Genomic DNA, 26,237 nt, shown 5'->3' with positions numbered 1-26,237 from the left:
ATATCAGTTTTTTTCAGACCGATACCGAGTACCGATATCACTTCTAAGGATCTGGCAGCCCACCGGGAATTTTCACGGTGCTACAGAGGGGCTACTCCGGGCCTGGTAGTGCCACATAAAAGTGAAACACACTTGTCGCCACCTCGCTTAGTTTCCCAAGAAATTGTGGTTGAATTCATCAACTCGCATGTACACTGCAGCTGTCCGTCCCAAAGATTCATTTCAGTAATTCACTTCAAAAAGTGAAACTTGTCCATTTTACAGATGGATCAAAATACATAGGGAGGCTAATTTCGATATCGAGACTCATTTTGATTGTTTCTTATTTAATATTCTTCCTTTTTGAGGCGACGGGTATTCCATCGCCGTACAGGAGACTCATCAAAATACTGTATTTTATGAAATATATACAACCTGCGTAATTTGAATTCACACTCTGACGCCAAACGTGTTTTCTTCTTTTCCGCCTTGACAGCAGACCGCTTGGCAACAAGAGGAGACGCCACGTGAAGGGGGTTAGGAGGGGGGGCCTTTGATTGGTGAAGGTGTAAGCGTTGAATGGACAGCACCTCCGGCAAAGCACAACAATTGACTATTTACAAGGAACACGTGTCAAGGACTGACGTTCAGCACGGTGCTTCCCGCTCGGCCGAGGGCTCGCCCGCCGCTTTTTCGTCTTCTGTCACTCCTTTGAATTCAGTTCTCCGTGCAAACAACCGACCGACATCGCCTTAGATAAGACATCATGTTTATTCCCCCAACCCTACCACCACCACCACCACCTTAATGGATGGTACACGGAGTTCGGAATGTATGAATGTTTTTTTTTTTTTTTTTTTGCGCATTGGCTGTGTTTACTGCACCGTAAAGTATCTTCTGCAGGCTCGACTGAGCAGCGACATGATGGAGAAAGGTGCTTGAATTTTGTAGTTTTATGCCTCAGATGTAGGCAGGTGGAGTTGAGGTGATCAAGTCAGGGTTATAAAAATAGTCCCGCATGAACCAGCCGGGAAAAAAAAAAAAAAAAAAAAAACACCCTGCAGAAAATACACCAAGTAAATACAGCCACAGCCAATCTTTTCAATTATAATTAACGTATTTATAGGAAAGATAATGACATTTTGGCAGAGGAAAAAAAAAGGCATGAGTGAGTCTCTCCTTCATTTTTTAAAAACGGTATTTTCTGGATGAGCTCACGTTTTTAACAACACATGCATACATACTGTATTTGTATTTTTTTTGGGATGATGTGACGCTTTGGAAGTCCCGGTGGGAAGTAAAGGCTGTTTTTGAAAGGCCTTCTTGATGTTGTGATGATCGTTTATCGCATGATGAACTTGTACTGAAATGCCACTTTTCTCCTCCGGAGGCAGCAGTGGATAGAAATCAATTTGTTCACTCTTGGGCTCAAGCTTAGAAAGTTTTTTTTTTTTTTTTTCACGGATGTCACAATATTATCTTACAATGTCACCTGCAGATTTCTCTCGTATATAAGCAACTGGAGGATGCCAAGAGGTATACATTGCGATCATCTTTACTACTTTACAGTTCTATTTGCCATTCAGTCGCTCAAACTAACAATCTTAAAAGCAGAATTGTAGCCAAGAAAATATATTTTTTTTACCTGTACCCAATGTGGCCGTTGTACTGTAAGAGCATGCTGTCACAATGCGGCTACAGTAAAGCCAGGCAGTACTTTTGTCCAAGTGAAGCCCCTCAACTCACTTCAACATAGTTCCCGGGTCCCAAAATACTGTAAGATTGTAGCAAAGCACTAATTATGTCTCAATGAAGCTCCTCGTCGCACTTCAATGTAGTTCCGTGACACCAAAATACCCCAAGGGGGTGACAAAGCTCTACTTTTATCTCAATGAAGCTCATCAACTCGCCTCAACATTGTTTCTCAGCACCAAAATGCCACGAGACAGTGGCAAAGCACTGCTTTAGTCTAAATGAAGCTCCTCAATTCAGTTTCACATAGTTCGTGGGCACCAACATGCCACCTGGTAGCAAAGCTCTACTTTTGTCTAAATGAAGCTTTTTAACTCACTCAACATAGTTGCTTGCCATTAAAATGCTGCAATGTGGTGGCAAAGCTCTGCTATAAATGAAGCTTTTCAACTTCAATATGGTTTCTCTGCACCAAAATACAACAAGATGGGGGCAAAGCACTACTTTTGTTTTCATTAAATTCCTCATAGTTTTTTGTTTTCAACTCACTTCAGCATCGTTCCTTGGCAACAAAATTCCACAGAATGGTGGCAAAGCACTAATCTTATCTTAATGAAGCTCCTCAACTCACTCTAGCATAGTTCCTGAGCAACAAAGTGCCCAAAGATGGTAGCAAACCCCTCTGTTTGTCTACAAGGAGCCCCTCAACTCTCTTCAACATAGTTCCTTGGCAACAAAAAAGGCAAACAACAGCGCCAAAGTATTAATTTGACCTTGCCTTGTCATTACATCATGTTATTTTACCAACTTGACGTAACCCATCAAACTGTGCAGTTGTGGCAACATTGTTATTTCATTTCTTCTCTTTCTACATCTCAATTAAATACTTTTCAACGACACAGCCTCAGTCATCAACCCTTCCCCGTGGCTTCTTTTGTGCTGCAGAGGTGCGGACGGAGCATGAACGGCACTCAGGGGCGCCGAGTGCCATGTGAATATCCGTCACAGAAAAAGAAGAAAAAAAAAACACTTCTGTCATAGAATCGTAGAGGTTGGGAGTCCAGCTCATCAGAGTGACCGAACCGTGTGCATCTATTATCCTTCTGTCTTTATCGCACCCCCTGCGGTGTGCCCGTCTCTGTCATTATTCTTGAGACTCAGCAGATTTCCTTCTCTTTTATTTCTGCGCCGCTTGCCTTCCCTCGCTCTCTCTTTTTCTCACGTCATTTGATTCCCGCAGCGTTCCCCTAATCTATTTATTTCCACAGTTCATAATTCACCATGTTTAGCTCCACGCGCTTGCTGTCTCTTCCTCGCTTGTAAACAAATGGAAAATCTCATTTTCTGTCAAGCCAAATTGAGGCGTCGCAGTCTGAAAATTTTCTCATTTGGGACAATTATTGCTAATCTTATGAAACCGGTACTTTTTGGTGGGTCCTTCCCCAACAGTATCAGTCATTCATTGGTTTCTGTGTTTGCAAGAGTTGATTTTTTTTTTTCCAGCTACACTGGGGTCATGAACTTTTACAGACTGAGAATGATACTGGAAAAAAAATGGTGTGATGAATTTACTCAATTTTATTTCGTCAAGTGGCTGCACAAAATAAAAGAATCTGGGTCCCCATACGTTTTTTTTTTTTTTAAATGGATTTATAGTCTACCACAGCACAAACAAAATGACGAGACAATTAGGCACACCTGGACAAGATTAGAGTGGCTAGAGTCATCCCAAATTCTGCTCAACAGGTAAGTTCATCCTTTTTGATTTTGAATCGACAGAACAGTCGAAAAAAATAAAACTTTGAACCGGTAACATTTCATTTTATAGTAACACTAGCACTCCACTACGAATAAGTCACTGGTGAAATTAGCTCCATTTCAAATCTTGCTAGCATTCTAAAACTGCAAATTTCCCCTTTTTGTTCTTCGACTTCTCCCTTTCATAATTTTGCTGGTGTAAATTGGAATTTCTCCATTGTGAGACAAATAAAGGTTTTCTTATCTTCTCTGATCTTTCACTGAGTTCTCGTGTGACATCATCCATCACGTCGTGATCAAATTCCATTTGTAAGATGTTCCACTCCGGTTGCGCTCGGCCAACTCAGCGAGAATGTGACAAATTGAGTAGCGGGATGTGGATTTTAAAGATGAAAACGGGGAAACACGGGTGGCACAAAGTCAACCATTTGCATGCGCGAGGACAGAGCTGCTCATTATCACCTCATGAAGAGGCTCGCCTACTTTGCAGGACTCCATCAAACATAGCAGATTACTCACCACGCACACACGCGCCAGATCATGTTGGAGAAGGCTCATCGGGAAGATAATAAGAACAAAATGACCTGCTGCGGGATTTCGGAGTGTGAGAGGCATTTTTATGTGGGCCGCAATCAGTAACTTCATCAGCCGTCCCAAATGACCTGCATGGCGTGGGATGAATGTTTAATCAATCAGCGACCACACGCACACAAAAAAAAAAAAAAAACTAATTTAAAAGGAGAAATGCCTGTGGAAAAGTAAGAATTAACAAGGCAGAAAGCAAGAATTGTACTCCTCTTAACGCTTGTGATATATTGTGTGTCAAGTTCACCCGTTTGAGATTTATAATTAGAAAACTTCAGAGGAAACGGTGGTGCAACACACGTAGACAGATTCGCAGGCGCATATTCTTTATCCTCTAAAAAAATGATTTACTGACATTAACGGAGGTGTTTTGACCACTGACATGTACAGTATCTGTAAGACGTATTGCAATTATACTGCCACCCGGAGCAGCACAATATGCACTGAGTTGAAGCAAAGAAAATAATAAATAAATAGGAAGCTGATGCTAATGATGTCATGACTGTATCTTTTAATAAAGTGCAAAATAATAAAGGGATATTTTTCTTATATTAAAAAAAAAAAGATTTAGTGTGAATTTTAGAACGTACTAATGGCATTTCCATTCATTTCAATGGGGAAAATTATTTGGAAAAATGATTTGTTTTGACCTGTGTGGTCAAGGAACAAATTACACTCAAATTTAAAAGGCACAACTGTATTGTCGGCACTCTCCCTTGTGATGAATTGAGGCAGCGCATGTACTTCAGTTGAGGCCATAATTAGAGGAAATACTGTGATAAATATTCGATCAATGCTACGGGAAGAGAACTGTTTCCCAGCTTCTGTTTTGGTGAGCAAATGCGTCCAAATGGGCTTAGCAGTGTACGTCTGTCGAGTAACGGAGGCAGGCCATGTTCTCAGGTCATTACAAACGGTGCACACACACACACATGGGACCACAATGAAACTTGAAACAAATTTAGGTTTTGTTTAAAAAAAAAGCCAAATTGCGACTATATATAAATAACAAGAAAAACACTTTTAATAACATCTTGCAGGTTAGCCGCCCTCTTGTTTTTGACTGAATAAAACATAAAGCGCTAGGGCTAATACGCCCCATCCATGTTTTTCTGCTTGTGTACTCCAATCAATAATGTAAAGCTTTTAAACAGAAACTCTTGAAACTCATTTAGGGCTTGCGGGCAAGCAAACATTCATTGAACGCTAATAACCTGGCTGAATTATTCAACGTATATTTTATCCAGCACGTACCCGGGAGGGGGTGGGGGGGAGTCTAGTTAAGCGTCACGGCGTCTTGCCGTGTGACCGGTGAGAGGCCGATGAACGACGGGCGGCGTAACAAAGCGTGACAGGCGATCCGTCGACGGGGCGGACGCGACGTGCCGGCGGCGTGACAACAAATAGGACCAGCGCGCCATCTTGTCGCCGCCACACCATGTGACAAACATATGGCGGGTGTCAGCAGGGGAAGAAAAAAAAAAGACTAAACGCTTTGGATGACGAACGGCGCCGATCGCGCTTGTCGCCGATCTCTGGCAGTTTGACTTGACGCACACGCGCACACAAATTGGCTGCAAGCCACTGAGCCAAAAGTGTCCAATGATGAGTGTCTGCGTGAGCAATTGTGCTTGCATCTTAAATAACTAAATCACTCAATATCACGTCCACTGGCAGTCGAAAGCTCTCTGGATCACAACCCGGTGGATACAAAAATTGTCGCCCACCCCAAAGGTTTTCAGAATAGCCTATAAATGCCACGAGATGGTGGGAATCCAGTTTTATTTCAACTACACAAAGCCTTGGCTTGATAAAATGAAGCTTCTCCACTCAGTTCAACATAGCCTACAATTCACTCTTCAGTGGTGCGCCCCCCTTTAAAATGAATGCCATTAGACTGTTCCACCTTCCCTCCAAAATAAAAGTTTAAAAAAAAAAGTGAGGATTTGTTGCCTTGTGGTATCTCAGGGCCAAAGAACAATGTTGAAATGAGTTGAGGAGCTTCATTTGGGAAAAATGTTGTGCTTTGTTACCATTTTGTGGCATCTTGGTGCCAATGAACTATGTTCGGGTTAGTTGTGGAGTTTCATATCCAGACAAAACTAGTAATTTGCTGCCATTTAGACAGCACTAATGGTAAATGGTGTCCAAAGTTCTTTACGGCGTGGGTTGCCGACATTTTGCATCTTGGTGAAAACTATGTTGAGGTGAAATGAAGAGCTTCAAAGTACTCTATTGAACGGGACAAACAGTCAAACACCCAAATACAAAATAAAAAGAGTCACAAGGAGAACGGACAAGATAGTAGCCCTGAACTACTTACGGCGTGGGTTGCCGACATTTTGCATCTTGGTGCAAACAAACTACGTTGAAGTGTGTTGAAGAGCTTCAAAGTACTTTATTGAACAGGACAAACAGTCAAACACCCAAATACAAAATGAAAAGAGTCACAAGGAGAACGGATGAGATAGTAGCCCTGAACTAACTGAGCTTTCTCTTTATTAAAGAAGAAACAAAAAAAAAAATGCTAGTGGCTGTTTGGGAAGCTGGAACAGATTGCAGTATTAGCATTTGAGTTGATTTCAGTCATAAAAATGCACCGCGAATATGTCGAGAAGAGGAAACTCGGCCATTCATAGATGTTCAACTATCCAACTTCTTTTCGCAGACAACATCTGCTCCAACTTGTAATTGCATCCATTTCGGCGATGACAACGGGGGGCATGGCCGTGGTGCGCGCCTGCATAAATGGCTTCGTAGAGGACGCCGGTTTTACCCGCCTCGGCCCGACGCAAGGATGGATTCATTGGAGCCGCGTGTGACAGCAGGCAGTAAATAATCATTTGGCCCGCACAAGTGGTGGAAGGAGGCACATTGTCTGTACGGCGCCTGGGCGACTTGATTTCCACAACAAATGAGACGTAAGCCAGATCTGACACGGCCTCCGTCATTCCGTATGCACGCTGAGTCCGCCGCATTGGTTGGGAAAGTAACCTTGAGTTGAAATGAGTGCGTCGGTTTTGATGGGAGCAACACAATGCGTACACCTGCATCATGGAATGAGAGTTGTTTACTGTCTGCTAGGCATTAAAACAATCTGAAACAATAGCGACAGGGAATGAGCAAACTCGAAATAGCTCTCTGCACAATGTAGTTGCGCTTTTGAAGCAACCTCAATGTCTTTCTGTCAATCTACAGTAGGTGGGGTTTTTTTTCTCCAAGTCAGAACGTTTCATCCACTTGGTTTTTCCTCCCTCGTTCCAAAAAAAACACACATCGTATGTCTGTAGCTGTAAATTTTACCAGTGTCTAGCTCTTGGAATGAAACTCATTAAATTGTGGTCCTTGATGGAAAAAAAAACATGTTTTCCATTTTGTTTTAATTTATAAATTATGTTTTGCTGTGGAGAAAACAATCTTGACCTGGGTAGTTTTTTTTTTAAAATGCTATATTAAATTATCCACTTTTAGGTACTCTCCGCAATCGAAATAGACCACACACATGGGAAAAAAATACATTTTGTGTAAAAATTTGGGGAGGCAAAAAAGTCATCCTTGTCAGACTGAAGTCATATATTTTCCAATATGAACTCATTTTAAAAATGTGCTCAAAATATCTTGAAAATTGGCAGCTATCTCAAAAATCAAAGATACAAACACAAAAATATCCAACTTCATTCTCATGAAATGACTAATTAATTTTTTAAATCTATTTTAAAAAAAAAATCACAAAAATAATGTCATTCTCATGAAATTCCAGCTTGAATCTTTTATGAACCTAGTCAAAACATTCCCCAACATGTACAAGATTATTTTTCCGTAATCTGATTTTCAACCCAAACCCTTTTGCATTAATTATTCTTCTTATAGCTTGCGTAGAACTGCACTACACCATGACAAGGGCAGTTCCAAATATTTCTTCCCTTGTGTCTAATCCTTTCGGGGACAGCGGTCACGACGGTGGACGGATTATCATGTTTTCAGGTTACAGGGTGCATGAAAGGGTTAAGGTCACCAAAATATGAGAAACAAACTTTGGTACAATGACATGGTTGAAATGCAGGTGGACTGAATGTTGTGTCCAATGACTTGGCTTGTGAAGTCCCATATTTGATGAAAGCCAGCAGAGCAGCGCAATCTCCTCCGAGCCCTTCACAGTCTGCAAATCCTGCTCGAATGTAAACGACTGGAGCAGGTAATGCGCTTACGCACTCTACACAACATGCATGGATCGCTTTATATATGCCCGCTCATTCTTGTTTTATTTATTTTAAAAGAGCGTTTGCTTAATCCGGCTGTCTCTAATTGATTTCAGGTGGCTGGCCAGGCCCTTCGTTCGGCAACGTTGGCCGCCGCTCTCTTCTAACATGTGGGCTGCAGATTTTCGCCGCATTGAACTGGCTGCCAAGAGCGTCTCTTTCTCGCCCGTCTCATCCGCTGAGCCAGAGAACTGTCACGGTTGGCCACACTTTTAACACGAGCGACGTGTGGATTCACCATCGCTAGTTAGCATACATTTTTATTGTAAATAAGCATTTGGAACTGCGGAGAATAAGTGGTAGTCCATTGGACCAGTGGTGAGCACGTCTGCTCCACAGTTCAGAGGTTCGAATCTCGGCTCGGCTGGAATCGGCATGTGTACGTTTGTTTCTTTAATCTAATATTCCAAAATCATGTATGTTCAATTCCCTGAAGGATCTACTCTTTGATTGTTCATGATTGAGGTCAGCTGTGACCGCACCCACAGTGACGCAACCCTCCCTTCTCTCAGATCCGCCACACATCATGCAAGATTCTCGTCATTTCAGAAAATGGAGAATAACGAATTCCCTCCCACCACCACCACCGCGGTGTGGAATGCGGGTTCACCGTACTTCAATTTACCTATCATGTATCCTATTTAAATGGTTTGTGCCCCACTAATTGGTTTCATATGAAAATGCCATCGAGCAGGAATAAATAGCAGAGGTCAGCAAATGCATAACAAACAGGTGCTCAATCAAAGATGCACTTACAGTTAAGACAGAGCTGCCACCAAGAAGCCATCGATCACAACGGGGCCATCGGGGTGTCAGGCTCGCTGAGTCTCGCTATCGCCCCGGCTCTCGCTCCATCATCATCGGAGAGTGGCCGCTGTGTGAGATAATCGTTTATCTCACACACGGGGCCATGGTGGTCCTCAAGGCGTGTTCGTCAATGTCACAGGGATTTTCATTTGCTCAGCCACTAAGTCGCCTCCTGACCAATGAACTCACCCCAAAAATCTTGATAAACTGCCCTATCCATCTATCTATCTATCTATCTATCTATCTATCTATCTATCTATCTATCTGTCTGTCTGTCTGTCTGTCTATCTGTCTTTCTATCTGTCTGTCTGTCTATCTAACTACGAGCAGGCTAGCTAGCTATGTGTCTATCTAGCTAGCTAGCTAGACAATAGACAGCTAAGCGACATCTGTTAAGCCAAAAGAGACGGCGCTTCCATCAGTAAGACAACACTGATAAATATTTGACCCACCCCAACCAATCTGTATTTGTACAAATGACACCCTCACCTTAATTCAACTTTTTAGTAGTTTTAAGCAACTGAATACGTAAGCATCATGGCAACTTTATGATGGCAACTATTCATTCTTCTCAAAGAGTGTCTGCTACTGCATCATTCCTGACGCATTTTTTGGGGTCCCAAAGCAGCACAATGCATTGCAGCTTGACACAAACGATATCTATTGTGCTAATGATCGTTCCAGTGGTGGCTTGACACAGTGGACCTAATCAATATTTTGCCAGAGAGAACACAAGCCACAACATTGTCTCCATTCCAGTTTTCTGCCTCCGAGCTGACGGTCTTTATTTGTTGGCCCGAGATCATCCATCCATCCACAGACGGTTTGTTAAGTGGTGTGGCAGTCCAGCAGCACAATGATAGGAAACAGGGGTGGACACTGGGAATTTGGGGAAAATATGTTCAAATTTAGCGAATGATGGCCACAAGAAGTTCTTCTTTGTGTGTCTCTCGATGGCTGTATAATGCTGCCCCCACATGGCCAAAGCATGCACACCATAAGTAGCAGCACAATGTCCAGTGAACTGAAGCAAAAAAAAAAAAATGCAAAAACTGTTTAACTCTTTATTGTCTGTTGGGAATATGTCATCGCTGCTTGTACCACACCGTGCGATTCTATATTCTCCCAGTAACTCATTAATATTCAGGTGTGCAATAGGAAGCTCTTTTGCCAAGACGGCAACCTGAGAGTCAGTCACCCGCTGTGCTACGTGAGCCTCGTATGCTGCTGCTGCTGCCTTTCAGCAGGTCTTAACTCCTAAAGCACCCACAGAAAAAAGCTAGCTTGACCTAAAGTTTGGGTCAAGGATTTATCAAGATTCTCAACGGTTCACGTTTCACGATTAGTGTTTCACACCCACAGAGAGACGAGCTTTTGTCTTTTTTTTTTCCCCCCCTCAGTTTCAACAGAGAGCCAGATACCATCTGATGACCGAGGTCATTCATTCTGTTATCTTGACTGAGGGTGTTCGGATTTAACGCTGTCCAATGACGGAGAGTTTCAGAAGAAAAGGACAATGGCTGGCATCTTGACACTTGAAAAGGTAAGATGGCTCCACAGCACATGCATCCAAGGTTGACGTTTAATATCGAATACGGCGTGCCCCAAGTAGCAAAATTAATGAAAAAAAGTAATTGATGCCTGCCCAAAAAGATTTGTATTTTCCTATAAATGTCACAAGATGCTGGCAATGGTTGGTTGTTGTTGTTGTTTTTTAATAAACAAGGCTTTGACCTGACTAAATTAAGCTCTTTCTCTCACTTAAATATACGGTAATTCCTTGGCACCAAGATGGCACCGAAACAATATTTGTACATCGCTTTGGCCTGAGAACAACCTTTCAAATGGACTTACTTTTATATTTCACATGACAAAAAAAAAAAAAATTGATAATAGTCAAATCTTAAGTTCTGTATGAGATCATGGTAAAAAAAAAAAAAAAAACACCCAGATAAGCTCTATCCTGTGTCTCCGTGTTACAATTGGCCTTAACACTCCCGAGGTTCCATTGTTCAGTGTTAGGGACGAATCAGGAATGTGCACGGCACAAGAAGCACATGGCAGAGAGTCACACCGTGTGCTGCCAGTCGAGCTGATCTCGCATCAAGTCTGCTTGCCAGAAGGAAAACGAATCTCAGCTGCGGGTTGGGATAAAAGCATGAAGTGGAGAATGTGATAATCAAGTGCTATTTTCACATGTGATGAACATGGTGAGTGTGATTGTTTTCACTCTGGAGGCCCGCCGCATTCTTTCATCTTGTGTACTCGCAGCAGGGATAGAAGAAACGAGATGGCTTTCTGCAGCTGGAAGCCGATCGACAGCTCACGTCGGTGAAGTAAACATCTACTCACATCATTACCTGCAAGGTCAAATGACCTGGAAAGTTACTGAAGGCTGTTTTCTCGACTACACTTCCCCTAAAGGTACTGTAGCTTTACAACATACCGCTGTACAGTAGTCCTGAGAAAATAATGGAAATACACTCAACTGAGCAACCGTGAACTAGAGTGAGCTAAAACCATATTTTCCGGCTGCAATTAAACTAGAAGTTTGCAATTAAAAAAAAAAAAACTTGTCAGTGAAAACAAATAAATCAGCCCATTCTGGCCCCGTCTTGTACCTGAAATTTCAAACCACCGTGCCAGAGGAAAATCAACCAATCAGACAGAAAGCGAGACATCTCCACCTCCAGAAATGAGAAAAGTGTTCATCGCTTACTTGCGGACAACTGTACATACTGCAAAACAAATGCATCCAAAACAAAAAAAAAAAAGAAAAAAGAAAAAAAAGAAGAATTGCACAGATCCCAAAGCAAAACTAGAGTGGAGTTTTTGTTTTTTAATTGCATGTGCAAATCAAAACAACCCCCCCCCCCCAAAAAATGTAAACCAATCCCATTCAGCGTTATAGAAACACACCATTAATAGTTATGCCATTAGCATAGCTAATAATTTTTACCCATAACTTGGATTAAGTCAATTCCACAGTATAATATTTTCGTATTTTAGATATCTACTTTTATTTCTTTACTTTTAAATGGTTTGAATGTTTTTAAAGACTTCTTCTCATGTGTTTAAATGTAGTCATTGTATTTTCTTTTTTTAAGCTACTTTTGTTTGCTCTGCTTGACTTCTGAATGTCGTTGTTTGGCTTGTGTGAAGCACATTGAGTTGTCTTGTGTACTTTTTTTTGTTTTTTTTAATCTATGTCTGCCACTGCTGATAGAGAATTAACAGAACAAGCATTGGAGTGATCCCCTCAAAGTTCCTTTGAGCTTTAGAGAGCCAGCAGATATCAGTATAGGATTAAAAAGTTTATGTTTTATGTTCAAAAGAGGAAGCAATATCAGACAACCTTCAAGCGCAGAAGAAAAAAGTGAGGCATCCGTGTGTTGTCAAAAGCAGCTCACGCTGAAATAAATCAAATGTGGAGTGTAAGGTTTGACTTCTCGCAGCTGGAGGAAGAGTTGAGTGTGTTCTTTTTTTTTTTTTCTTGCAGTTGTCATAGTGGTACACGTGTTTATTTCAAACCACGTTGCCAAGGCAACGGGGACAAGATCAGCAGGCAAGTGTGGTGGATGATGACGATGCCTCTTAAATGATATCAAGTGTGTGTTTCAATCATCCTTGACTGTGTTTTATTTTTATTTTTTTGCAGTGATGCAACCACAGAAGGATACCAACGATGACAAAGAAGTAAAGACCCAAAATGGTCCCTGAACAACATGGCACCAATAAGCGATGATTAGAAGATAACATTTAAAAACAAAAGCTTCAAAGGGTGACAACAGTATTAATGTTTTCTACTCTTCATGGCAGTTAACTCGGATAACGGTTAAGAACTGTCAAAAATGTCAACAATATTCAGTGGAACCTTGATTTAACGGACCCCAAATCAACGGATCCCAGATTCAACACACGAAAAATAGCGTCCGGCACACTCAAAGGGCCCCCTGCGAAATCTTTCTGGACAGTAGACTAGAGCAGGCTAAAAAAGTGCATTCATGTGGCAGCCGTGCTCGCATGGGCAACTGTCCCATGGACGATAATGGAACGCATGGATGTTAGCTTAGCATCTTCGTAGCCACACAGATCAAAAGCCGCATGTTATATCGACCTATTTATATCTGTGGCTATTTTTTACTCGGGCGCTAGTCGTGTACTCATTTCTGGACATGTTATTTTTGGCACAATTTGGAAAAAAATCATGCCTGTGCAATTCATAAAGCTTAGATAATAGCAACAGCTTGACCCAAAATTCTGATTCCTGTCCATTACTTTCTTTTGGATTTTAGTCAAAATCAGAGGTTCCGGAAAGATTCTGCTACGGATCCGATGCAGTCCAGTACATGACAGATTCTTCCAGAGCTGGAATCACTCAGGCCATGAGATTCTGCAACGGCCGGCAGGATGTGTGCCAACGGGATTCTGCAATCATGAGGCCTAATGAGGGCAGACAAGCCCACTCAGCAGCTGATGGATTGGCGGCGAGCGGTGCGGCGGGGAATAGGACTGTTCGGATTGCGGAGGGGGATAGCGGACTGCGCGTGGTGATAGATGGCTCAATCATTCCGATGTCTCCGCCGGTCTCCTACCGGACCTGCGTTCGCCGAGAGGTGCCTCTGAGGTGCACCAGCTCTGTTGTGTTTCTGGACAAGCTATTTTCAGCCTCCCTGGTGGCACCGGACAGGAGAGGAGCGGGGCAAAACGCTCGCTATAAGTCCACCGCGTTTGTTCAGATCTGCTCACCCTCCACGAAAGAAAGTTCCGGAGGTCCCGGTGTGGCCGTGTTGGGCGGAGAGCAGCACGGCGATGGCAAGAATTGGGTTCAGCGTGGAGAAGTGACATGTGAGTTTCATGTCTAACGCTTCACGTTTCAAGCAAGACCCAAAGTTAATCCAGCCACCCACGCTGCCATTCACATTTAATTTCTTCACTCATGATAGATTTGCCTACCAAATGTCATGTTGTTGAGTGAAACTGATTTTGGGAGATGAATTTCCGCCAGGCTGGGCGATACTGTATCACACTAGATCGTCATGGAGCTATTCCAAGCTGCGACGAGACGCTCTAAAGCGGCCACACCACCAGGAAAGCAATATCCTGATGCTGGCTGTTCCATTCGCCCTTTTTTTTTGTTTTGTTTTGTTTTACGTCACTCTTCCTCATTCCCTCTGTGGCATCCCTGCACTTAGGGCCAACTACAACGCTCTCTAAAGCATCCACCTCAGCCAGAAGCACCAATCCACATACTGGCTGTCACATTTCTTTTAACCTTCCTTTTTCTCCTACTCATGCTGACAACGAGGCACTCTAAAGTGGCCATCCCAGCAAAAAGCCTTGTCTACACTTGAGCTGTAAAATCAGACTTGAAAAACAAGATGTAATCAGTCTCCTCACTCTTCCATCTTTCTTTGTGTGACATGCGCACTCTCACAGCAGACAACGAGGCGCTCTCAAGCGGTCGTGCCAACAGACAGTCCTTAGGAAAGGTGTCACCGTTGCGAAAGCAAGACCCAAAGTTAATCCAGCCACCCACGCTGCCATTCACATTTGATTTCTTCACTCATGATAGATTTGTCTACCAAATGCCATGTTGCTGAGTGAAACTGATTTTGGGAGATGAATTTCCACCAGGCTGGGCGATACTGTATCACACGAGATCATCATGGAGCTTTTCCAAACTGCTGGGGGGGGGGGGCGGCAACTCATACCCCAAAAAAATAATGAAAAGTCAAATGGTAAAACCCAGTTTAACATTACTGTCATTATAATTCAGTAATACATACTTCTCAATCTTAGCATATGTTTTCCGCAAATGTCTTCACACAAATCTCAGAATTCATTTTCCAGGGTCTTTGAAAGAAAAATGTCAAGATATTCTGGTGAGACGCTAAGTCTCCTAACTCTTCCATCTTTCTTTGTGTGACATGCGCACTCTCACAGCAGACAACGAGGCGCTCTCAAGCGGTCGTGCCAACAGACAGTACTTAGGAAAGGTGTCACCGTTGCGAAGGCAGTCAGATTTTTATATCATGGGGGGGGGGGCGGCAACTCATACCTGACCCCAAAGTGCGTCTTATTTCTCCATTTTAACCACACCTCAAAAAAATAATGAAGAGTCAAATGGTAAAACGCAGTTTAACATTACTGTCATTATAATTCAGCAATACATACTTCTCAATCTCAAAGAAAAATGTCAAGATATTCTGGTGAGACGCTGCGTGGATTTAAGGTGTCCACCACCGCCGGTGACAGTTCATGGCACTAAGCCATCATCTCTGTCATTATTTATAGCCACATTCTCCCGCGTTGACACTTCCAAATGCATCGCTCCACATTTTGCAGCATGACTTTGTGCAGATGTCACAGCGAGGGGGGAAAAAAAAAAAAAAAAAAAAACAACAACTCCAGAAAGCAATGTAGCCCCCTTCGGCGTCTCGGTCCTGAATGTGAATTCAGTGGAGATGTTCCATAAAAGCAGCATGAACGGAAATTACAGAAGCAGGATAGATGCACTGTCATCTTTTGCATTATTCATCGGCCACACTCACGTTGCCGACGGCTCTTTTTCACTTTATGAGCCGCTGCTGGTGGTCATTTTCTAGATGGCTTCTTCTTCTTCTTCTTCTTCTTCTTCGGCTTCTTCATCTGCTTCTTCTCATTTATATGCATCATAAAGCTCCCATGGAACTCCAGAACATGGTGGAAACATTTATTGCGGTGCGGGAATTTGACCATAATTCAATAATCTCATTCACCTAATATAATTGTTTTCTTCTCCCTCAGCAACTCACGACAGGATAGGAGAAGCCCAAGAACGTCCTGCGAGGTCGCCAACAGGTCGCGAGATGGATTATTGTCGTTTCTACTTGAAGACAAACACTCTGGAAGCCTCACCCAAGTCCCTCAGTCTCAAAGTAGGATATTTCGCTGTCTTGGAAGTACTGCAGTCGTATTTCCAAATATGTTGGAATGTATTTGCCAGTCAAAAATATTTACTCCCCAGTGGCAGTTCCACACTTCTGTACAGCAGTGCCGTGAGATACAAGTTGATTTTGTTCCATGACCACACAGACAACACTCTCATCTCAAATAACCTTTCCCCATTGAAGTGAATGGGAATTTCAGTAATGCAGTCCAGCCTTAGAGCAAAATACTTTTTGTTTGATTTTTTTTTTGTTTTGTTTTGTTTTGGGGGGGTTATAAGCTTCAATTCAATGGACATCGTGCTGCTCCTTGTGTGCGCCTTTGCCACCTGGCCCACTATGTCCATAATAATTAAGAATCAATTAATTGCACCTCTAATATCGGAATTTCTCCTGATTTCAAATGTTCTTATCGTTTTCCCTCTTTCATCATCTTCGGATGTGCTTCTGTGGGTGAATCCAGGAAAAGTCCTTGAGGATTTGCGATCCGCTCCCAATGCTCTCATCCCCTCCACAGCGGAGCATAACGTGAACACTTCCTCCCTATTACAAGGCCGGGGAGCGGATTTATCAACGTTAAGAAATAGATTATGTTCCAAGCAGCTTGAACCCAGCGTTTTTTGTTTTTTTTTTTAACTCCATCTTTGTGCAGGATTAGTGTCAAAGAGTCGCTGAACTTTTTCCCATCAATAAGCAAGCGGCTCTCTCTGGATCTTCTCCTCTCACACCTCTACCCCGTCCCAGGAGGCTCTGGAGCTCTTCAGGCCAGACTTCATTAGCCGATCTCGGGCTCGAGTGAGGAGGATGGAACAGAGGAGGAGGAGGAGGAGGACAGTGAAGAGGAGGAGCGCCAGCCCGGCGCAAGACGGAAGCGTGCGAATGAGGAGGTGCACCACGCCGGATCCGCTAAGTGGTGAGCGTTGACCCGGGACGTCCGGGCCTGCGTTCATTTCTCCTTTTATTACACTTTTTTTTTTTTTACTCTTGTTACACATGATAACACACTTTAAGGGGTTGGGACCTCTTGTGAAAACTTTATAAGAAAGCAGTTAGAAGCCAATGGAGGGGAATTTATTACGGTTAAATCTGTGGACGAGTTCATTTCGACTTCAAACCTCAATGAGTTCGGAGACTTATAGCGGTAGTTTGTTATATGAGGGCGGGCTTCCTCAAATGGCATTTGTCCAACTTTGCCCTCTACTGGCAGTTAGGTAGCTTTGCAGCTCGATTTAAACGTGGGTCAGTCGTGCAAACTAACTGGACACTTTGTGTGTGTGTGTGTGTGTGTGTGTGTGTGTGTGTGTGTGTGTGTGTGTGTGTGTGTGTGTGTGTGTGTGTGTGTGTGTGTGTGTGTGTGTCCTAGATAACCTTTTCAAGCCAAGAGAGAGGTCAATTTCGGGCAGAGAAATGCAGCAGCGATCAAGAAGGTGAGTTCTGTTCCTCAGGGCAAACAACACATGATGAAGTCATTCACTTACAATTTTACAGGTGGGCAAACTCCAATTCATTTGTATTGTGAAATGATTTTTTTTTTTCAAATAAGCAGTTTCACAGTCAAACCATGGTCATCTTAAAACGTTTATTAACTGTACAGCCAGTGTTGTCAGTACCATTGGAAAAATTTTAATGGCCACCTTACTACGATAGTGATGCAACAAATAATCGACAAATAATCCGATTACTCGACAAATAATCGATTAATAAATGAATGAAATCTGTAATTATTCATGGCGATCAATTGTTTATAAACTTTGATTTAAAATTGTCAGAATCCTAAAATTTCATAGATTTTCGCTTTTAGTAAAGCAGATGTAACTTCAGCATGAATAAATTAACGTTTTAAAAAATATGAATTTTTAAAATGTGAACTCAATTGGGCTTTCCAACTTAAAAGATATTCTGCGGCATGAAGTAACTATTCATCACATCGTGCATATTAGCCACAATATGCCGCACGTACACACACACACACACACACACACACAATGTGAGATGTCTGGACATCATGACAGGAGATATGAACAGCCCTCCATGTGCCTTATCTGCTCATTTTTATTATGGTTATCTGCAACATGCCCCCCCCCCACACACACACACACACACACACACACACAAACACACTTCTACTCCACTCTCCTCCAATCAGATGCTGGCAAGCCATTGTAACTTTTTCAAAGGTGACACTATCTGACTGCTAGGATCTGCGAACACGCCGCCAGCGGCATGTAAAGGAATGAAAGGGGAGTCTTGTGCATAAGACCCGTTTTCCAGATAAGTCCCCGTGTCGCACGATTCCCTCATGGTGGTGTGCGCGTGTGTGCAGGATGTACAACAAGCTGCCAGAGGTGGAAAGGAAAAAGCAGGAGGAGGAGAAGAGAGCAGTGTCACAGGCCAACAGACTGCGAGCAGACCTCTTTAAGAAGGTGAACACCTTTTAATACCGTTCGATGGAAATTATATTAAATAATAATTCGATAAGTGATCATGGCTGAGATTTATGAGGCACCTTTCAAGGACTCCGGGATGCCTCTCTGTATTTCATAGGGTCATTAAAATGTAAGGCATGTACTGTGGGTATGTGCTGTGTGCGTCGCGGTGTGCTATTCCTGTAAGCTATTAAAAACAGAATCAAATTGTTTTTTTCAGGATATGTTTTTTTTTAATCCTCATTAATTTTGTATACTATAGTAATATTATTTGAGATATTTGAGAGTTTTTAAAAGTTACTCAGTAAAAAATAATGCCCAACACTAATTTATAGTTGTTAAAAACAGGTTTTTGTTAAGTGCCCTTTAAATGTCAATGTGGTTTCGACAAATTATCTTAATGTGAAGTTCCTTGAAGTTACCAAGGTTTAGTCACACACTATTCCTATTTACTGTCCTTCGTCAGAGTAATATGTAGCCTTAAAACACAACACTTGGTGACATATGTATGGAATCGATTTCTGAACGGATAAACCATGTCACGTTGGACGCCAGAATATTTATTATCTTACAGCAGAGGGCGCTCTTTGATTGCTAAAGTCAAGTCGTCTCTCGCAGTGCTTCATCCCCACCTGCAGTGGAGTACAATCAACTGTCGATGATCTTTCACGATTCCTGTCAAAATGCATGTAAAATATCATGACTCATAAGAGGCTACACGAGCATATTATCAATCTGAGTGAAAGCAAGTGAAACGTCCATGTAAAATTTTAGATTTACATGCCATTCGATCACTACGGAAGATGATTCGGGCCAAGGAATTGAAAAATTCCAAGGTTGTCAATATTCCTAATTTTATCTCTAATGTCTAACTTTGTCAGGATTCTGCGAATAAAGTCAAAATTATGACTTTAAAGTGGGAAATCTGATAAGAGTCCGATATCTGACATAAAAGTGAGTAATTGCCAATTTTTTTTTCCTGTATTGGCCCTAATCCTCTTCCGTACTCTTCCCTTGATCACAAACGTGCTTCTGGTAATTACACGAATCATCGTACTCTGTTTCTATAATCGCAAATGAATCACATTCAGCAATACATTTTTTCATGCTAAAATATCATTGTTAGTATTATCCACGGCGTTTTAACGGTACTGATGTGCACATACAAATTTGGACTGTCAAGAGCTGGCTGAAATTGAAAAGAGTCCGCATTAAAGCACTGCATCATGCTGGGTGTCCTCATAAAATGTGTTGAGCACTCTCAGCACTAACTTAGATTTATGGAGTGCCTTTCAGGGGACACACATTTCATACGGTTGTTAAAATGTGTTTTTTTTAATGTGTGCGCGTGTCAGAGTGTCTGTGTGCCTGTGGGGGAAAGAAACAATAGTTTATTACTCGAGGTGAGCAAATTTGAATTGTGTACATATGATCATTTTATCTTTTTTTTTTTTTTAAATAAAGATCATAAATTAATATTTATGTTGTTGTATACCCTCATTCTCTGAACCACTTAATAATGACTGTAATTTAACATTTTTACATTTCCGTTCCAAAGGGTCAAAAGTGGCATGTTTGGTGCATTTAAAATAGTCAACATTAACACTTTATGTTCATCAAAGTTATGTCATAAAAGGTATCACCCAATCTTTTGTTTTTCTGTCTCATTATTAGCAGTGGTAAACTTATTTGTTACACTCTTCTGGGTGTACGTTCTATTACCCCCCCCCCTCCCCCCACCGCCGCTCTGGATTCATCAGTGAAAATGTCAGTTTTGTGTTTTACCCCGTCTGTGAGCTGCACTCGCCACCTCTCAAATAAACGTATTACCTGGCCAGAACTGAACAAAGATTTACACTTGGTTGATAAAGTTGGATTTACTCTTTGGGGGGGCTTAGGGGGTGATGTTTTAAAAATGAGCTGGCAGCTGTCCGGCGGAACAGTCAGATAGTAAAGTAAAGTGACTGCCGCTACCTGCATGCCCCTCGCACCCACAGATGGAGTGAAAAAGCAATTATGCTGCTTCGTGGCCAAGGTCCTCCTCAAAGGAGATTATGATGGTCTTCAGTGATGATATTGTTTTGTTTTTTGGGGGGGGAGGGGGGTGCATCAGTAATGTTACTTTTCTTCTTTGGCAGAGACTTCTGGACCACATCCTGCAGAAATGAAGAAGCTGCATGGAATGGCAAACACTTATTTCATCCATATGTTCAGTAAAGTCATTGCATCTCCGTTTTTATGCACCATAGTACATGCATATAATCATTTGATATAACACATAAATCAAAGAATATCTTAAATCGAATATTGTTAGAATCCAGAAATTCAACGGTCATATTCATCAAAATTCAAAAACTAAAGGGAGTGTGATTCAAATTGAATTACTATCATACGTTGTGAGTTTTAGTGCAGTCCAAAATATTCCAAGGACGTTATGAGTATTGACTTTCCAGGCAATGGTGCCTCCTCAGCAAAAAGCACCTTGACGGTGTCATTGCTAAAGTAAATGTTAATAAAATGCAACGCTTTGTGGTGGAGGGAAGAGTCTCACGTTTGTCTTGACCCCGAGGCCTCCCCTGTGGAAACTCCCATCCGGAGCGTCGAAATTCCAAGCTAATCGAACTCAGGAGACCAGCGGCGTTGCTGAAAGGGACCTTTTGTCACCGAGCGGCGTAGCGGGAGGTGACATTGTAACAGGAGAGAGGAGACCACCTTTAGCATGATAAGATGACTGACATTTAATCACAGCCTGGGGAGGAATAACATTGACATGTGTCGCAGCCCCCAATAGATTTGAAATGTTGGATGAGGAAAAAAAAACTATACAGTGAAACGTGGCATATTTGTTTTTTTTGTCTGTCTCTACAATCTGGTCCATAAATATTGGAACACAATTCTCATCTATTTGGCTGTGAGGACCAAATTCAGGTTTGTAAATCACTGTAATGACTAACAGATCCCTGTAGATGGCAGCGTGAATTGCTTTTTATCTGAGACCAGCACAGTTTCTGCGTGGACGATAAAGATTAGGTGGTAAATACCAGCTTGTGATGTTGATTATCATGGAGAGAAATACCGACACTTTGGAAATCGGACAAGTTTAGGCACCTCACACTCAAACAGTATGTTTATGCATGGGATAAACAGAGTATTGTGTTGTTGGAGGTGGTAGACCAGCTGCCACCATTGTGGTGCTTGTGCCCCCAAAGACCATTTGAGTAGCCGCTGGGCCTTTTTTTTGTTTGTTTTTAATGTGTTAACTAACCGAAAGAAAACCAGCTCCACTTACAAGTCAACATTTCAGCACAAAACCAAATCATAGATTTTGTGGAGAAAAGCTCACGGGCCACATGAAAATGATGTGGTCAGCCAGATCTGGCCCCGAGGCCTTTAGTTTGACTATGATGAATGTACTATTATGGTAGGTTTGGTGCTTGTATTGTCACAGGATACAATATTCTTTATTAAGAGCAAGAAAATTGTTATTTGGGGAGGCTGGAACAGATTAACGGCATTTCAAATCATTTCAAATGGGGGAAATGGTAGTTTAGCTCAATAGGTTGGGCTACACGGCTCGATAATAATAGAAGCCACACGAACGAGAGGTTTCTTTATGTCATCCCCGATCAATTCAGACAAGTTGGGAGTGTGTCAAAATGAGCTACCGGCCTCCGTGTTGTCTCATGCTTGCGATTGATTACGACTTCGGGTGCTCGACCATAACGTCCATGTGCTGTGCTCTGACATGGCAGATGTTATGGCAGCGGGGTGGGGGGGGGGGTATTGCGTGTGGGCAATGATGCCACGTCGCTCGTTTCCAGATAATGAGAACGAACTGACACGCCGTCGTACTCGAGAAGAAGGCCTGCCAGGCTGCGGCATCGCGCATCTTTCTCCTCCTCCTCATCATCATCGACATACCGAGGCCTCTTGACTGTCTCCCCAGCTGACTCAAACGGCACCAAGTGCCGGATAAGGGGTGGGGGGCGGGGGGGGGTCTCATAGCATGCGGACCATTACAATCACGCCGAGTGGCTGATTGCAAAGTGTTTGCTCGTTTATCGCCCGAACGTTATCATCTCCACATCTGTCCTCTCCGATACTGGAGCATGCTGGTGCCCCCACGCAGCCACCCTGCGTCCCACTGCCAACCTCCATTAAAGTCAACTCTATTTACCACATGCCAAGTATGCAGTCATGTAAAACTCATTCAAAGTCGGCCAAGGCGATTCTCCGAGGATTTATGGACTGTGGGCTAATATGGCAGCCGTGTATACATCTGTGTTGTTCCAGATTTCAGCCTAAATCAGGCGTGGCCAAACATTTTCTTGAAATGCTTGCATACACAATCAGTTCAGGGTGTTGCACGCTTATAGCCTTGAGACAGCTGGGATAGGCTCCAATCCATTCTCTGAACCGTTTATCCTCACCTTACCTCACAAGATTTTTTTCAGTTGTCTAAATGTGAATGCAATTTCATTGACGATGACTTTTAATTTTATACATAATTGAATCTTTAATTGTATTTTTTTCTCATTTTAGATCCAAAATTCGATTATATTTTAATTTTATTTTAACATTTACATTTTATTTTGTATTTTTATGTTGTAACTGTACATGTAATTGAACTTGTAACTTTTCAAATGTCTACTTTTCAATTTTAGATTCATAATTTTAGCATTATGAAGAGTGAATGTGTTTTTTAATTGTCTATTTAACTTCATATAATATCTTAATGCTTTTATTTTATTTTATTTTATTAACATTTTTATTTGAAAATATTTTGTCTTTTTTTTTTCAAAGTGAAAAAAAAAGAGTATTTTGGGTGTTGTTTTAACTGGCGCTAGGACCATGCGGGCTCTTCAGTGCACATGGCTCAACTTGGATGTCTCCCGCATGCAGTTTGAGGGCTGGCGGCTAGTCATCCGCCTCACTCCTCTGCTCACTGACTTGGTCGCCTTCATTCGCTCCTCGCTCCTTGCTGCCCATTCCAGCTGTCATGTCCTCAGCGCTCCAGCAACACTCCCACACGGAAACACAAAGCTAACACATGTTTCCCCACCAGCAGACTCATCCAAACTTTTTCCTCAGCTTCTCGGTGACAGCTTTGTGTTGGGGAGTCTGGTGGGTTCAACAAGTTTTGACGTGAAACGGTTCGCCAGTCTCGCTTTTGTTTCGGCTACGAGTCACAAGTGGAGAGTTTCCCGTCCGTTTTGCACCATGAGAATGTCGCGCCGGAGGAAGAACTCTGGCTTTCTCGTCTTGGCTGTCATCTGGTGCCTGACCTCGGCTATCTCTTATGCTGACAACACGATTTACAACACTCTGGAGGGTAAGTGAAAGCAGCATACCTGCCAGAGCCCTTTATTCACATCTTGTGCCGCCATTTATTGATTCTTTCTTTTATGGTCTTTTTCCACATCAATAAATGATATACTCCTGAAAATGCTAATATAGAATGGAAGGGATATTTATACGAGTGTTGTTTCATGCAAAATCTCATGGCAAACCACCAACCAAAACGGACACGAACGGTAATATGTTGAAATAATGATGAACTCGCCCCATTTTCTCTCCAAATTGACCTACTCTGTGTGAAATGTGGGCCTGAACACAAAACTGATTCTGGAATGTAATAAAAAGACACACATACCTTCAACAGTTCTATGAAGTGCAAAATCATTTAATTGCAACGATGGCCTACGTTGCTCGTTTTTTAAACGAACAAAGAGACACAAGTAGAGAGTATATCACATGCAATATGAGAGCTGCCTCGCAAAATATCCATTTAAACACGTAATAGTGTTCAATTTTGTTTTACAATATAATTGGGTGCCTTGAAATTGTACAATCTTAAACAAAACTGATTCTGGAATGTAATAAAAAGACACACAGACCTTCAACAGCTCCATGAAGTGCAAAATCATTTAATTGCCACGATGGCCTACGTTGCTCGTTTTTTAAACGAACAAAGAGACATAAGTAGAGAGTATATCACATGCAATACGAAAGCTGCGTCCCAAAATATGCATTTAAATACATAATAGTGTTCAATTTTGTTTTACAATATAACTGGGTGCCTTGAAATTGTACAATCTTAAATTATCCCCGTAACTCAAATCCTCTTTCCCTGCTGAAGTGATTGAAAATGTCATTAATCTGTTTCAGACTAAATAAATAAAATTCTGTTGAAATGTGTAATGTGTTTCAATGAGGAAAATATCACTCGATAATATTGTACTGTTACTGTATAAAAACATACAGGAATAACTAATTGAATTAAAAAAACAGTTTTTGTCATATTGAACATCAATTGGATGGCCTATGTGCTGCCCACCTCGTTTCAGACTAAATAAATAAAATTCTGTTGAAATGTATAATGTGTTTTAATGAGGAAAATATCACGATAATATTGTACTGTTACTGTATAAAAACATACAGGAATAACTAATTGAATTAAAAAGAAACCGTTTTTGTCATCAATTGAATGGCCTATGTGCTGCCCACTTTGGCCACCAGGGGGCAGAAGGACAGACAGATCTAGTATGCTGTACATAAACGTCTGTAGGGTTTGAACAGCTCAGCTCCTCGCAGAGGATAAAGAATGTATGACATTACTGTTATATTGGATATCTAAATGTGTTGTTTGTTTTAAAATATCAGTCACTTAAAGTGTAGTACCGTATAACCATTATACACTTTTCCATCGTGTTATCTTTAGCTTTAGGTTGTCGGACTGAAGGCTTGTACGTGATAGTTTTGCATAAAATATAATTGTCTTTCTTTGACGTTTAGTTTGACAGTAAACTTCAACTAGGAGGGGCATGGAACAGCTTGCGACCTCATTTTTTATTTTTTTTTTTAAAAGACTTGTTCACTTGAATTGCCGAAATACTGCTCTTGTGACATGAGTTGACGCACTTGGATCTCATGTTTCTGGTTGGACCACTCAGAATGAGTTGACGCACTTGGATCTCATGTTTCTGGTTGAACCACTCAGATCCCAAGGCACCACTGTATGTTTTTTTCATTGTTGTGGTTGCAGTTTGCAGTGGTGTACAAATATTCCTCTAACTTAAAGCTGTTCATAATATTTTGGCTGATTTTTCTGGGTGGCCTTTGTTGTGTCAGACCCATATCGATCATTGCTCTTGATTTAAATGTATTTATTTTATCACCCAACATTGTCGAGAATGCTATCCAGATGTTTAGCGCTCACATCATCATCTCAGCGGAGTCGTTAAAACTTTCACTCACAGGAGGAGTTGATCCAAGTGTGAATGCAGCGTGTAGTAAAAATAGTGCGAAGTAGGGCAGCACGAGGCTTCTCTTTGATATCAGCGGGGTATCGACTCCGCTGCCTCTGTGGATTGTTTGTCATGGCGCTCTTCCAATTTCCACCTAAGCCACAATATTAGGTACTAATGAGATCCAATGTGTGATCTCTGTGTGGGAAAAAAATAGATAACTCTTTTGACCTTATTTGACAATGTAACCAAACCTAAATAAAAGTGTGTTTACAAGCAGAGGCAGGAACTTAGTGGTCTGTGTCCAAGCAGTTGCCAGACGAGCAAGTCAGATTTGCAACGAGAGCCAACGTTGGGATTCTGCCACGCGCTGACTGATTCGTGCCCAAATCCAGGCCGAGCTCAGTTTAGTAGTTCAGTCGTCCAAAAATGGCAGAACGCCCGACATGCAGTCAAGAAAACATCAGAGCGTGCATCGCATCGGGATGCCTACCTGGACACAGTTGAGAACTTGATTTAGCAATGAAAACATTCATCCATCCCTTTTGTATAACG

At 41.9% G+C, this 26,237-nt stretch overlaps 3 protein-coding genes across 5 annotated transcripts in view; all 3 read left to right on the top strand.

Annotated features, from left to right (window-relative positions):
• The window catches only part of insyn2ab (inhibitory synaptic factor 2Ab), a 36,549-nt gene extending 35,063 nt beyond the window's left edge, over positions 1-1,486 (top strand). Inside the window, exon 6 of one of the 2 annotated variants that reach the window (XM_019859930.1) lies at positions 479-1,486. The gene's annotated coding sequence lies outside the window, so the exon portion shown is untranslated. Of the gene's footprint in view, positions 1-475 lie in introns of both variants that reach the window. The other variant, XM_019859929.1, reaches the window with a different exon arrangement.
• A 9,697-nt stretch (positions 1,487-11,183) lies between these two features.
• LOC109510006 (uncharacterized) lies at positions 11,184-21,290 on the top strand. Of its 2 annotated transcripts, XM_019859978.1 has the most exons (8): positions 11,184-11,504; positions 12,739-12,861; positions 13,376-13,928; positions 15,870-16,000; positions 16,754-16,922; positions 17,373-17,436; positions 18,333-18,432; positions 20,574-21,290. In XM_019859978.1, the coding sequence occupies exons 3-8, from the start codon at positions 13,430-13,432 to the stop codon at positions 20,601-20,603; spliced, it is 993 nt and encodes a 330-aa protein (XP_019715537.1). In that variant the 5' UTR covers positions 11,184-11,504; positions 12,739-12,861; positions 13,376-13,429; the 3' UTR covers positions 20,604-21,290. The 2 variants fall into 2 exon arrangements, with proteins under 2 accessions (XP_019715537.1, XP_019715538.1); XM_019859979.1 differs by lacking the exons at positions 11,184-11,504; positions 12,739-12,861 and having other exon boundaries at positions 13,146-13,928.
• Positions 21,291-23,293: 2,003 nt separating this feature from the next.
• Positions 23,294-26,237, top strand: part of LOC109510088 (disintegrin and metalloproteinase domain-containing protein 12-like) — a 76,138-nt gene continuing 73,194 nt past the window's right edge. Inside the window, exon 1 of the mRNA XM_019860150.1 lies at positions 23,294-23,767. Coding sequence (XP_019715709.1) covers positions 23,332-23,767 — 436 coding nt within the window. The 5' untranslated portion in view covers positions 23,294-23,331. The remainder of the gene's footprint in view (positions 23,768-26,237) is intronic.

Source organism: Hippocampus comes, unplaced genomic scaffold (assembly GCF_001891065.2).
Source record: "Hippocampus comes isolate QL1 unplaced genomic scaffold, H_comes_QL1_v1.1 scaffold39, whole genome shotgun sequence".
Taxonomy (NCBI): domain Eukaryota; kingdom Metazoa; phylum Chordata; class Actinopteri; order Syngnathiformes; family Syngnathidae; genus Hippocampus; species Hippocampus comes.
The sequence above is the reverse complement of the archived record's forward strand: the minus strand, read 5'-3'. Positions and strand labels throughout refer to the sequence as shown.

Excerpts from the sequence above, each read along its gene's own strand:
- LOC109510006 (XM_019859978.1), top strand. The coding sequence starts at position 13,430 with ATGACAGATTCTTCCAGAGCTGGAATCACTCAGGCCATGAGATTCTGC. Across the intron at positions 16,923-17,372 it reads CACGCCGGATCCGCTAAGTG|ATAACCTTTTCAAGCCAAGA; the intron begins GTGAGCGTTGAC and ends TGTGTGTCCTAG. Across the intron at positions 18,433-20,573 it reads GAGCAGACCTCTTTAAGAAG|AGACTTCTGGACCACATCCT; the intron begins GTGAACACCTTT and ends CTTCTTTGGCAG.